The sequence below is a fragment of the Mobula birostris genome, chromosome 20 (genome assembly GCF_030028105.1).
Source record: "Mobula birostris isolate sMobBir1 chromosome 20, sMobBir1.hap1, whole genome shotgun sequence".
Taxonomy (NCBI): Eukaryota; Metazoa; Chordata; class Chondrichthyes; order Myliobatiformes; family Myliobatidae; genus Mobula; species Mobula birostris.
In genome coordinates this window covers 67,256,071-67,270,711 of record NC_092389.1, presented here as the reverse complement: position 1 = coordinate 67,270,711, position 14,641 = coordinate 67,256,071, and the positions used below count along the sequence as shown (strand labels likewise).

The following is a 14,641-nucleotide window of genomic DNA, read 5'->3' as shown; positions in this document are numbered from 1 at the left end:
CGAAGCCTCTCGAGTCAAAGCCTCAAATCTCCACTCCGTCACTGGCCCACTCATGCACTGGCCTATTCGCTTGAGCTATCCCTCTATGTATCTGTTTGAGCTTTTCAAAATGTTTGGTCACCTGACCTCGACTGCCCAATCAGCTGCTTTTTGCTGAGTCTGAGCTATTCAAATCTTGATTGTCTAATCAACGGGTTTCTGCTGATCAATTCAAATTTTGATTGACTTGATTGCACAGACCAACCGCCAAAACAGCCAGAATCTTTCGAGTCAAAGCCTCAAAGCTCCACTCCTTCACTGGGCCACTCACGCACTGGCCGCTTTCTACATTTGAACATTTGCCACATTTCTTCCGTACGTTTCCCTGAGAACATCTGTTTCCAATTTATGCTTCCAATTTCTTGCCTGATGGCCTCAAATTTCCCCTAACTTGTATTTCCTATCCCTCTCCAAGGCACAAGTAAAGGAGATAGAATTGTGATCACTATCTCCAAAAAGTTATCCCACTGAGAGACCTGACACCTGACCAGGTTCATTTTCCAATTGTAGATCAAGTACAACCTCTCCTCTTGTAGACTTTTCTACATATTGTGTCAAGAAACCTTCCTGAACACACCTGGCAAGCTCCACCCTATGTAAACCCCTCACTCTATGGAGATGCCAATCAATGGTAAATATCCCACCACAACAACCGTATCACCATTACACCTTTGCGGAATCTGTCTCCCTATCTGCTCCTCGATGGCCTGTTACTTTCGGGTGCTCAATAAAAAAACAGTCCACTTATTGACTCCTTCCTATTCCTAACTTTCACCAATTGATATTCTGTAGACAACCCCTCCCTGACATCCTCCTTTTTTGCAGCTGTGACACCATCCCTGATCAACAGTGCCACGCCCCCACCTCTTTTGCCTCCCTACATATCCTTTCTGAAACATCTCAAGCCTGGCACTTGATTTCCTCCCCCTGAACCATCCCAGTCTCTGTAATGGCCTCAACATCATAGCTCCAAGTGCTGATCACGCCCTAAGCTCATCCGTATTATTCATAATACTCCTCGCTTTAAGATAGATACATCTCAAATTTCGATCAGAGCGCGTCTCTTCTCTATCTGAGAAGATAGAGACCCTGAGCCTGAGTCTCCAGAGGGTTCCTGTGCTGTGAAAGACGTCCTGCCTCGTCCTTGTGCCGAAGACGCCGCGCCCCAGTGGTCTCAATGACTACAGACCGGTGGCATTGACCTCCGACATCATGAAGACCCTATAGAGACTTGTTCTGGAGCAGCACCGGCCTATGGTCAGGCCACACTTAGATCCCCTCCAGTTCGCCTACCAGCCCCGACTAGGAGTTGAGGATGCCATCGTCTACCTGCTGAACCGTGTCTACGCCTACCTGGACAAGCCATCGAGCACTGTGAGGGTCATGTTTTTTGTCTTCTCCGGTGTGTTCAACACCATCCGCCCTGCACCATCCCTGGTGTCATGGATTCTTGATTACCTGACTGGCAGACCACAGTACGTGTGCTTGCAACACTGTGTGTCCGACAGAGTGACCAGCAGCACTGGGGCTCCACAGGGGACTGTCTTGTCTGCCTTCCTCTTCACCATCTACACCTCGGACTTCAACTACTGCACAGAGCCTTGCCATCTTCAGAAGTTTTCTGATGACTCTGCCATAGTTGAATGCATCAGCAAGGGAGATGAGGCTGAGTACAGGGCTACGGTAGGAAACATTGTCACATGGTGTGAGCAGAATTATCTGCAGCTTAATGTGAAAAAGACTAAGGAGCTGGTGGTGGACCTGAGGAGGGTTGAGGCACCGGTGACCCCTGTTTCCATCCAGGGAGTCAGTGTGGACATGGTGGAGGATTACAAATACCTGGGGATACGAATGACAATAAAATGGACTGGTCAAAGAACACTAAGGCTGTCTACAAGAAAGGTCAGAGCCGTCTCCATTTCCTGAGGAGGCTGAGGTTCTTTAACATCTGTCGGACGATGCTGAGGATGTTCTACGAGTCTGTGGTGGCCAGTGCTATCATGTTTGCTGTTGTGTTCTGGGGCAGCAGGCTGAGGGTAGCAGACACCAAGAGAATCAACAAACTCATTCGTAAGGCCAGTGATGTGGGGATGGAACTGGACTCTCTGACGATCGTGTCTGAAAAGAGGATGCTGTCCAAGTTGCATGTCATCTAGGACAATGTCTCCCATCCACTACGTAATGTATTGGTTGGGCACAGGAGTACATTCAGCCAGAGACTCATTCCACGGGGATGCAGCACAGAGCGTCATAGGAAGTCATTCCTGCCTGTGGCCATCAAACTTTACAACCTCTCCCTTAGAGGGTCAGACACCCTGAGCCAATAGGCTGGTCCTGGACTTATTTCCATCTGGCATAATTTACATATTATTATTTAATTATTTATGGTTTTATATTGCTACATTTATACTCTATTCTTGGTGGCGCAACTCTAACGAAACCCAGTTTCCCTCAGGATCAACAAATTACGTCTATCTGTCTATCTTTCTCTATTTGTCAACCAACCTCCCTTTCCTCCGTCAGTTCAATTCGGTTGCCAGCATCCCGCCCCCCGGCAATTCTAGTTTAAACTTTCATCAATAGCCTGAGCAAACCTCCCTGCCAGAATATTGGTCCCCTGGAATTCAAGTACAGCCTGTCTTTTTGTACAGTTCACAAAAGAGGTCCCAATGATCCAAAAATCGGAATCACTGCCCCTTGCCACGCATTTATACTCTACCTCATCCGATTCCTGCACACACTATCACGTGACACGGGCAGTAATCCCGAGATTACTAACTTTGAGGTCCTGCTTCTCAACTTCCTTCCTAACTCCCTGTGGTCTGTTTTCAGGACCTCCTCCCTTTTCCTACCTATATGGTTGGTACCAATATGTACCACGACATCTGGCTGTTGCCTTCCCACTGCAAGATATCGTGGACGCGATCAGAAACTTCACGGACCCTGTCACCTGGGAGGCAAACTACCATCCGCGTTTCTTTCCTACGTCCACAGAATCGCCTGTTTGACCCCCTTACTGTTGCCATCCTCTTCATTTTCCTACCCTTCTGAGCCACAGGGCCAGACTCTGTGCCAGAGGCTCGACCACTGTTGTTTACCCCAGGTAGGACTTTTCCCCCAAAAGTACTCAAACACGACTACTTATTGTTAAGGGGGACAGCCACTGGGGTATTCTCTAGCATTTGGCTCTTTACCTTCCCTCTCCTGACTGTTACCCACTTATCTGTCTCCTCAGGCGCCGGAGTGACTACCTGCCTATAGCTCCGCTCTATCACCTCCTCACTGTCCCTGACCAGACGAAGGTCATCGAGCTACAGCTCCAGTTCCCTGACGCGGTCCCTAAGGAGCTGCAGCTGGGCGGACCTGGTGCAGATATGGCCGTCTGGGAGGCTGGGAGTCTCCAGGACCTCCCACATATGACACCAAGCACAGAAAACCGGCTTCACACACATTCTTTCTGTCTGTATTCTACACAAGTAACCTACCTCGCCTCGACCGTTTATGGCAGAAGCCCCGTTGAGCCAAAACCTTCCTACACTGTCTCCCTCTACTCTGTCGCCCGCTGTATAAAGCTGTCTTCTTTTTAAACTCTTCCCACTGTTGCCGCCGGTTGACGTCCACGCGCGTGCGCAGTCGTGCCCCGTTCAAACCGCTGAACAAATAAAGAGGCAGTTCCAACCCCTCAAGTTCTTGACTGTCCTGATTCTCCTCCAGTGAAGATTTGCCCGAGTTATTCAAGACCTCGCTTGCCTCCTTGGTTAATGAAATACCTATTTTTGTTTAACCTTTACAACTCTCTGTGTGATCCTGTGCTTTGGTACAGAGATACAGCGTGACACTGATAGATTAAGAAATGTATTTATTAGAAGTGATTACAAGTTACTGATACATTGATCTTAGCCCTTGTGGAGAAACGTCCTCTTCCGTCGCAGTCGCGTTCCTGTGGCATCCTTCGCTGCGAAATAGAAGCAATGGATTTAAGTCACGCAGGATGGTCTATGCCAATCATTTCCCCTGGCCAGCGATCACCAACCGAGGTTTGATTCCCGCCGCTCTCTGAAAGGAGTTTGTCGGTTCTCTCCATGACCATGCTGGTTTCCTCTGTGTGCCCGGTTTCCTCCCACGGACCACAGGCTTTTCGATAGAGAAGGGGTTTAAATTAAGCGTGATCTGTGCCACAAGGGTTAGTAAGCTGTGGGCAGGTTACGTTGGTGCTAGAAGCGTGGCGCTTGCCGGCAGGCCCCAGCACAATCCTCCCTGACACCAGTGATACATTTCACTCTCTGTTTGACGTACTTGGGACGAAGATCATCTTTCGTCTTTAAAGGCGCTTCTATTGGAAGGCCTTTTAATGTTGTTAATGTACCTGTCTCTGGTACTTCCACTAGCAGCTCATTCCGTTCCGTAATCTCACCACCCTCTGGGTGAAAATGATCTCCCTCCAGTCCCCTTTTAAATCTCTCCCTTTCTCTCAGGAAGCCAGTGCTCCCTTTGGAAGATCCCGTTCCCTGGGATAACACTGCAAGTATCTACGTCATCTAGGGCCCCCGGAATTTAATATGCACCTGCAAGGTCGTCCCTCGGTCCTCTGCTCGCCATGGATTAAAATCCAAAGCTACCTATCACCTTGATATACCACTGGCCCTCGAGAGCCAGCAGCATTCTCCACAATCTCCTGCACTCTTTCCAGCTCAATAAATTGGGGTGGGGGGGGATATCTAATGTGAGTGGAAAGTACTGGCGGGAATGTCAGAGGTAGGATTTTCACACAGAGATTGGTGGGTGCGTGGAACTTCCTGTCAGGGTTGGTGGGAGAAGCAGCTACATTAGCAGCCTCTTGAACAGCACAGGCACCGACCCATCAGTCCATCATCCTCCTGGTCCCTTAGACTGATATTAGATTGATACCATAGATTAATCTTAGAGTAGGGTCTGTTTCTGTGATGTACTTTTCCATGTTCAAACATCATAGCACAGTACAGGTCCTTCGGCCCACTATGTTGTGACAAAATTTTAAGGTCAATCCAATCCTTCTCTCCCACAGAGCCCTGCAGTTTTCTGTCATCCATGTGGCCATCTCTGACATCCCCCGTATATTTCCCTCTGGTCACCGAGAAACTATGCCCCCTCGAATCGGCCATTTCTGTTTCGGAAAACAGTCTCTAACCATCCACTTGATCTGTGCTTCTTATCATCCTGTAAAGCTCTATCAAATCACCTCTCCTTCTTCTTCGCTCCAAAGGGAAAAGGTCGCTCAACGTATCTTCATTAGACACTTTCTCTAATCCAGGCAGCATCCTGGCGAATCTGCTGTGCACACTCTGTAAAGCTTGCACGTCCTTCCTATAACTGAGGCGACCAGAACTGAACAAGATAGTCCCAGTTGTGTCTAACCAGGGTTTCGCAGAACTGCAGCATCACCTCGTGGCTCCTGAGCTCAGCCCCGCGAATAATGAAACCCAGCACAACGTACGCCTTCCTAAACACCCTGTAAACTTGCGTGACGACTTTCAGGGATCTGTGGACGTAGACCCCGAGATGTCTCTGCTCTTCCTCACCGCTGAGAATCCTGCCATTCAGCCTGCGTTGTGTTGCTCTGTTAAACGGCATTTCCCTCTGACCATCTTGTGGGTTTATGGGGAGATCGGATACTGCTGGCTTAAGCCCGGCGTCCGACCTGTCGGTGCGTGACGGTGTGAGGGAGGGATACCATTTTCTACCTTTGTCTCCTCGGAATTACACGGCGGGTGATCACCTCCTGTGACTGCTGCTGTCCTTCTGGCGAAGAACCTGTCTAGTCCTTGCCGACCGTAACTGTGTCTAGTCCCACTGATTTGCACCAGGGCCATAGTCCTCCAGAACCCTCTGACCTGTATATACTGATCCAAACTTAACTGTTGAAATCAAAATTGCATCCAACACTTCTGCTGGCAGCTGGTTCCGCACGCTCACCACCCTCTGAGGGAAGAAGTTCCTCCTCATGTTCCCCCTAAGCATTTCACTTTGACCCTTAATCCTTGACCTCTATTCTTGCGCAACCTCAGTGGGAAAAGCCTGCTTGCATTTACCCAATCTATTTCCCTCATAATTCTGTATACTTCGATCGAATCTCACCTCAGTCGTCCGCGTTCCTGGGAATTAAGTCCGACCCTATTCAACATTTCCCGAAATCCCAGTTCCTCAAGGCCCGGCAACATTGTCGGCCGAAGTGCTTGCACTGCGCTGTAACGGTCTTTCTTCTAACAACCCTGTAAAGTGTCTCTGCACTCAGTTAATCTCGCCTGCAGGTAGTTGACCAGAATTTCAAATGAGGCCTCTTGAACGGTTCTACAACTTCAACATAACGTCCAATCTCCTGCACTCAGTGCTTCGTGTTTTGAAGGTCAATGTGTCGAAAGCTTTCTATACGACCCGATCTACCCGTGAAGCCACTTTCACTGAATTGTAGACCTGTATTCCCAGATACCCTTTGTTCTAATGCACGCCTCAGTAAACGGTGGGAGGACCTCATACATGACCAACCCGCTCTGCATGCTGACCCTGGATAGGAACACGCCCACAGGAGAAGGCCGCATCCAGCCCTGAGGAATGGTGTCAGGGAGGTGGGAGGGAAGCGCGGGCAGCGGTGGGCGGGGTGGGGGGGGAGCGGTCAAACTCGCCACATCGCCCTCGCGGTGGAAGGGTCTCCGCGGGATCTCACCTGGTGCTGGCCAGTGGTATCCAGCGATGGCGGCCTCATCTGACGGGGATAAAATGGGAGGGATTCAATAGTCAGATGGGCTGGAGGAAGGGAGGGGAGAGAAAGGGAGTGGCGTGGACCGCATGAGACGCCACTCTTCAGGAGCGTGGAGGGGTCTGCAGGAGAGGGAGGGGAAGGTGTGGCAGTAGGGGCGAGTAGAGGGTAGGAGGCAATGGAGATGAAAGGGCGTGATTGAGCAGAACTGGGTGAGGAGAAGCTGTCAGAGTGTGAGTGCAGGGAGGTCAAAGGTGTGCACGGGGGATGGTTTTGGGTCCGGGGGCTGGGTGGGATGGGCGTGCAGAGCGAATGGAGGGGACCAAGGGGCGACGGGCTCGGAGAATCAAGGAGATGTGGGCAGAAAAGCGGACGGAGAATGGGGTGGGGGGTGCTGGTCGGGTGGAGAGGAACTGGACGGGGGTATGTGACGCAGTGATAGAAGGGAGGGGACCGAGGGGCGACGGGCTCGGAGAATCAGGGGAGATAGAGCCAGAGGAGTGGACGGAGATTGAGGGCGGGTCGGGTGGGGAGGAATTGGACGGGAAGATGTGACGCAATGAGCAAGTGGATGGAGTGTTCGAGAACATGAGGAACGGGATGCGAAGGGTTTGAGGGAGAGGCGAGAGGGTGAGTGCAGAGGAGTGAATTTGTGAATGGGTAGGGTGTTGGACAAAGGGAGCTGTGTAGAGGGATATGAAGCGCGTAAGGAGAGGGATTGGAGGGAGCTGTGTAGAGGGATATGGAGCGCGTAAGGAGAGGGATTGGAGGGAGGGGTGCCCAGCGGTCTGAAGGGGCAAGGAGTGACATTCAGTGGGACTGGGGAGAGGGCAGTGGGGCAGAAACCTCTGGGCAGGGAACAGGGAGGAGGTGTGTCCGCTGGCAGGGTTGCAGTGAGTGGTTCGGGATGGGAAAGGGGAGGGGCCAGGTGCCTACAATTTTCGTAGTAGTCGTAGACGGTCACGTAGGCGTCCTGAAGATTCTCCACCACGAAGACTCGGTGAAGAAGTGCAAGCACTTCGACAGGCAGGAACTTGTGCATCTGTAGGCCGAGCGGTGGGTTGGCGATTCAGTACGAGATCTCCTCCGCACGTCGCCTGCTCCCCCACTGTCCCAGACGCACCTTCCCCCCCTCCCCTGCAACCGTCAGGACCAAGCTGAGACTGATGGGACGGGGTCCTCGCCACTCACCTCTGGAATGTACACCAGCAAGTGCCCGTCCTGTGTCTCTGACCTGCTCACACAAGGATGGCTCGGCTTCTGTAGCAGAGAGAGAGTTATTTATAAAGATGAAAAAGATCAAATATCAGTTGTTGTTTTTTTTCCCTTTAAGTCTGTCTGAGGCGGTCCCAAGCCCGGCTGTGAACATAAGAACATATGAAGAAGTAGCAGAAATAGGTTATCTGACCCGGCGAGCCTGCTCCGCCATTCAATATGATCATGGCTGAGCTGGCCATGGATTCATCTCTGCCTACCTGTATTTCCCCCACAACTCTTAATTCCCCCAATATGCAAGCGTCTATTCAAACTTGTCTTAAACATATTTACTCATGTAGCCTCCACTGCGAATTGGGCAGATAATTCCACAGATTCATCACTCTCTGGGAAAAAGAAGTTCCTCCTCATCTCCATCCTAAATCTACACCCCCGAATCTTGAGGCTATGTAGTACTCCAAGTGTGGTCCGACCAGGGTCAGATATAGCTGTAACATTACCTCTCAGCTCTTAAACTCGATCCCACGGTTGATGAATGCCAATGCACCGCATGCCTTCTTACCCACACGGTCAACCTGCGCAGCAACTTTGAGTGTTGTATGGTCTTAGACCCCAAGATCCCTCTGATCCTTCACACTGCCAGCAGTCTTACCAATAATAGTATATTCTGCCATCATATTTGACCTTCCAAAATGATGGTATCTGGGTTGAACAACATTTATCTGGGTTGAACGCCATCTGCCACCTCTCGGCCCAGTTTTGTATCCCGTCGATGTCCCGCTGTAACCTCTGACAGCCACTCACACTGTCCACAACACTGACATCCTTTGTGTCATCAGCAAATTTAATAGCCCATCCCTCCACTTCCTCATTTCAAGTAATTTATAAAAATCACGAAGAGAAGGGCTCCCAGAGAAGATCCCTGAAGCACAGCACCGGTCACCGACCTATATGCAAAACATGACCCGTCTACAACCACTCTTTGCCTTTTCTGTGCAAGACAATTCTGGATCCACAAAGCAAGGTCGCCTTGGATCCGCATGATTCTGGGTCCCTTTGGGTGTTGGATGTGCGTCGACATATCGATTTGGGGATGCGTGCACATCTCGGGAGGTGTCGGCAAACCTGGGGTTCGATGACTGAAGGGCTTGCACATGGATTTGGAGGTGCGCACAGATTTGAGAGCGCTGCTAGATTTGGAGCTGCACACAGATTTCGAGCTGTCAGTTAATTTGGGTGCTCCATGTAAGTACATAGGTTTGTTGGTGTACCCACTGATTAGCGGCTGGACACAATTCTACGTGTATTGGTAGATTTGTGGCTGCACTTGGATTTGGGGTGTCCTCAACTTTGAATTTAGCCTTGCATTTTAGGGGACTGCACATGGATTTGGAGATGTGCACTGATTTAGGAAGGGTCGAAGAATATGGGATTGCACACGGAGTTGAGGATGTGTGAGACTTTGGTGTGCCGACAGATTTAGGATGTCATTGAACTTTGAACTGTTTTTCTTACTAATCTTTTAAGGTAGAAGCATTTATTTTGTAACCTGTTTGAAATTTTTCTTCCTCTGGGTACTGATGTGCATATTTCGGAGTCATCGGTTTTAGGTTGCGCACGGAATTGAGGTTCACAATGATTTGGGATCATGCTCTAATTTGCGAGCGCACACGGATTTGGCGGTCCATAGTGATTTGGGGATGCGCTCTGATGTAGGCGGATGTTTAGAATACGCCAATCAACATGAATTTAGCGGTGCATGCAGATTTAGTGAAGTTTACGAGTATTTGGGGGTACAGATTAATTTGGTGATACCAGCCGATTTGGAGCGTCTTTGGGTTTGGGGATGCACACGAATCTCGGGATTTGGAGGTTTTGGCAAATTGAAGGCTTCACACACATTTGGTATTGCCGGCAGACTTGGAGATGCGCACCGAGTTGGGGTGTGTCAGATTTGGTGTCGGCGTTTTGTGGTGTCTGTTAACTTGGGGGTGCACACAGATTTGGGTATCTCCGTAAATTTAGGCGTTTATCGGCGAACGTGGTGTGCATATGGAATTTGGAGTGCGAAAGGATTTGGTATAATCCAATGTGTATGTCGGGGTGCCTGCTGATTTGGGGCTGTGACGAATATCAAGGTTCTTTCATTCGTACAAACATTAGCAATAAATGCAATTTGAATTTATGGTTCAGGCAGCCATGATGTGAAGTGTTTGAAGTCACTGTTACTTGGAGAATCTAATTTGAATGTGGGGGTTGCAGAGTTTTAGCGGTGCGCGCAGATTGGGGATGCACAAGATTTGAAAGTGCGTGAAAGCACACACACAGGCACTCTCGCACACAGACACAGAAACACACACACACACACACACACACACACACACACACACACACACACACAGTCACACACACGCACAGACACACACTCAGACACACACACAGACACACACAGATAGACACACACAGACACAACACACACAGTCACACACACAGACACACACACACAGACACAACACACACAGTCACACACACAGACACACACAGACACTCGCGCACAGTCACAGAAACACACACACACACACACACACACAGTCACACACACACAGACACACACACACAACACACACAGTCACACACACAGACACACACACACAGACACACACACACACACACAGTCACACACAGAGACACTCGCGCAGACAGACACACATACACACACATACAGATACTCGCGCGCGCACACACACACGCGCGCGCGCGCGCGCACACACACACAGACACACACACACACACAAAACACACACAGTCACACACACAGACACACACACAGTCACACACACACACACACACACACACACACACACAGTCACACACACACACACAGACACATAACGGAAGTTTCATCTACCTTTCCAGCTCTCCGCCATGTTCTTTGACATATGTGGGGTGATATGATTAAGAAATTCTCACCCCACCACCACTGGACTGTTGAGTTTTATGGCCATGCGGTAGGGTCAGGGGTAGTTTCGGGACGAGGCCCCAAATGTTCTGACTATGACTAAGTCAGTGAAGTAGTTGGAAGGTTTCATGGATCGGAAAGTGGTTATTCATGTCACCACACACAGACAGCTTACAAAGGACCCTCTAGGTCGAGTCCACAAAAACACCAACTACATCAAGAGTTTATACCGTTGACGAGAATGGCAATAGTGGGCGATTCAATGCAATTTTACAGACTTTATTTCAATATTCTGTATTTGATAAATGATTTCCATTTTCCTGAAGTACATATTTACAGTGGAAGCAAATGCTATTGATAAGACACCTCGAAGGTTCTGATGCTGTTACTGGGACAAATTAACTCACACAAGTGGTCTAAAAATTAATTCACTAAATTAATCACAACCTGTCACCGCGGGGATGGCACCTGTCTGATGTAATAGGTTTCTAAATAAGTTAAGGAGTTTTATTATACAATATGTTGAAGTCTGTCCCTGTGGGGTCGCTAGATGGTGTTTATAAACCCGGGACATGTGGTGCTTCAACATTTCATTCCAATAGACCGCCTGAGGCACAGGGGGACACATTGCTGCGCAGGGGAAATGTCGGCAATGTTGAAACGGTACTACAGTGTGCAGAGAACATTGTACCTGCTCATTGCCGTCACTGGAGTTCCTGGTGAGTGAGCAGAGCAGTTTATGTTTGGTATTTCCGTGTGTTAACCGGTGTGAACCTGTTTATGATCAATCGACAAGCTTCCAAGTTGATGATCTTTGCATAGATATCCGTCAAAGATATTTATCCTATCAATTCAACATCCTGATTATTTCATATTTAATGACAAGATGAACGAATCCCCGGTCTCTCCTCTAACTCAGGGGATCGACCTGAACTTTGTTTTTGCCTTTAATATTATCTTGTCCAGATTTGTCCCAGTACCGGGGCGAGCAGTTCTCCTGGACGGTGTAACTGGAAGGCTTTTAATGGGACCTTGTCCAGAGTTGTCCCACAGCTGGGAAACGGAGGGTCCCCGTGAAGGGGTGACTGGGATGGGTTTACATTGTGAAGTTCACTTGTACTGAGCTATTATTCAGACAGAACCCTTGGTCCAGTGTTTCACGTTTCCCGGTGGAGTCTGGCACAGATCACCTGAACCAGTGTCCATGCATCTGCTGCTGCGTGTTATCGAATTGAACTGTGCTGGAGAATTAATCCGTTAACGGAGTCATTCAGTCTCTGGTTACCAAGTTGTTCCTGAGACCCGTCGTAAATTGGGCGCTGTATCGACCTGAAGATAGGTCTCGCCCCGAAACGATAGATTTTTTTTTGGGTCCCGCCAGTATTTCGCGTGCGTTGCTCCCCTCTGTATCCCTTCTCGGTCCAATCAGACGCTGAGCTTCAGGAGGCCTGGTCAGTCACGGTTAAATCAGTGAAACCGGCTCCGTCAGTGACTGGAATCGGGATCAGCACCGATCGTTGTTGTTCATACAGCTTATTTTTATCCTCGACGATTGTTCACACATCGTCGTATCTTCATACTGAAAAAGGCAGGTCAGAGACAGTGTGACCCGTGTCCGATGTTAGATTAGCAGCCGTTCACAGACTCTGGCACGCTTGATCTTTAGCTGAAGTCCGATCCCTCTTTAATTCCTGGAGAATGTGTTCAGTAATGCTAGGGTCGGTTCTCCCCCACCCCCACACCTCTCTCTCTCTCTCTCTCTCTCTCTCTCTCTCCAGTCAATTTAATGGCGATTGTGATCCTGTCCCGGGGAAAGTGCGGCCTCTCTACCTGCACCACTCGCTACCTGGTGGCCATGGCAGCGGCCGATCTACTGACTATTGTCACCGAGGTCATTTTGTCTCGAATCAATTGGTATTACTTCCCGTGGAATTTTCTGGACAGCACCCCTGTCTGCAGTGTTATCGATTCACTGACGTACGCAGCCACAGACTGTTCGGTCTGGTTCACCGTCACTTTCACCTTCGATCGGTTTGTTGCCATTTGCTGCCAGAAGCTGAAAACAAAATATTGCACCGGGAAAAATGCGGCTGTGGTTCTGACAACAACCGGCGTACTGTCTTGTCTGAAAAACATTCCACGATATTTCACGTTTGAACACAGCGTGATCATTGACAATGTACCGTGGTTTTGCAGAATCAAGGAAAATTATTTCACTGACCCCGGGTGGGTGGGATATGACTGGCTCGATACGGTTTTAACTCCGCTCCTCCCTTTCGCTGGGATCCTGCTGCTCAACGCTCTGACAGTCAGGCACATTTTAGTGGCCAGTCGGGTCCGTAAGGGGCTGAAGGGTCAGAGCAAGGGGGAGAACCGCAGTGACCCGGAGATGGAGAGCAGGAGGAGGTCTGTGGTTTTACTCTTCACCCTCTCCGGCAACTTCATCCTCCTGTGGCTGACATACGTTGTAAATGTCATATATTATCAGGTCGCAGGAAAAGGATCTGATTTCAGTGATTCCGAATGGATCTTTCACTATGTCGGAGTTTTGCTGAGGAATTTCAGCTGCTGCACGAATACATTTATTTACGCGGTGACTCAGTCGAAATTCAGGGAGCAGCTGATCGGCGCGGTGAAATATCCGGTCACCTCGGTGCTTCAGTTCATGAATAAAGCGGCGTCCTGAGCACTAGCCAGTGCGGGCCGCTGTGTGTCTCCAGCCCGGGCTCTGGTTCCTCTCATTCACCGCCTGATGGCCAAGGTGTTATTTCCGGGCGGGTTTTCCCCGCTACCGGCAGTTCCGGGACATTAGGGTAGTCTGTGTGGTGGAGGGAGGGGGCGTGGACGTGAGGGAGTAAAACACCGTCATGGTGACTCATAAACTCGGTGTCCCGCCATATGCCAATCAATGTACTGCTCCAGAATGCCGCCCAGCATTTGTTCTGTGGATATGTCTATCTATTCCCTTTCCTGCTCAGTACCTCACAGTCTGACGTCCCCAGACAACTGTAGGGCTGGTGTGATACTGGGTGGCCAATCCACTGCCAGTTCTCTAGTCTCCAACTTCCACATGAATAACGGGCTAACGTGAAAATATAGGGCGGGGTTTGGATAAACACTGTTTTTTTTAAATTGGTGAAAAGCCGCCCCATCTTAATGACCGCCTCTGCTACTAATGACTGACGACAATAGCTGAAAGCAGATTGTAGCTGGGAGATTAGTATCCAAGGATACATATAGTATGGAAAAAACAGGCTGGAAGGCAGAGGTGGTAGCGTAGCTCTGTTTGTTAAAAAACAAACAAACAAACTAACAAAATCAAATCATTCGAAAGAGGTGATATGGGGGCGGAAGGTGTTGAATCATTGTGGATAGAGCTGAGGAACTACAAGGTGAAAAGACCCTGTACAGACCATGCAACCGCAGTGAGGATGTGACCTACAAATTACAACGGGACACAGTGAATGCTTACCGAAAGGGAAATGGTAGAATAGTCATGGGGGATTTAAATATGCGTGTAGATGGGGAAAATCAGGTTAATCCTGGATTCCATTTCTGGGAATTTCTAGAGTGCCTTCGAGATCGCTTTTTAAGGCAGCTGACGTTTGAACCCACTGGAGGATCTGCTCTCCTGCACTGGGTGTGGGGCAATGAAGAGAAACTGACTGGAAACCTGAAAGCAAAACAACCTTTAG

The 14,641-nt window shown here is 49.4% G+C and overlaps 2 protein-coding genes across 2 annotated transcripts in view; one reads left to right on the top strand and one right to left on the bottom strand.

Annotated features, from left to right (window-relative positions):
* LOC140185252 (uncharacterized) overlaps positions 1–14,641 on the bottom strand; it is a 622,887-nt gene that overhangs the window by 582,540 nt on the left and 25,706 nt on the right. The window lies entirely within an intron of this gene.
* LOC140185499 (probable G-protein coupled receptor 139) lies at positions 11,599–13,632 on the top strand. Its single transcript, XM_072238832.1, has 2 exons — positions 11,599–11,665; positions 12,725–13,632. The coding sequence occupies exons 1-2, from the start codon at positions 11,599–11,601 to the stop codon at positions 13,630–13,632; spliced, it is 975 nt and encodes a 324-aa protein (XP_072094933.1).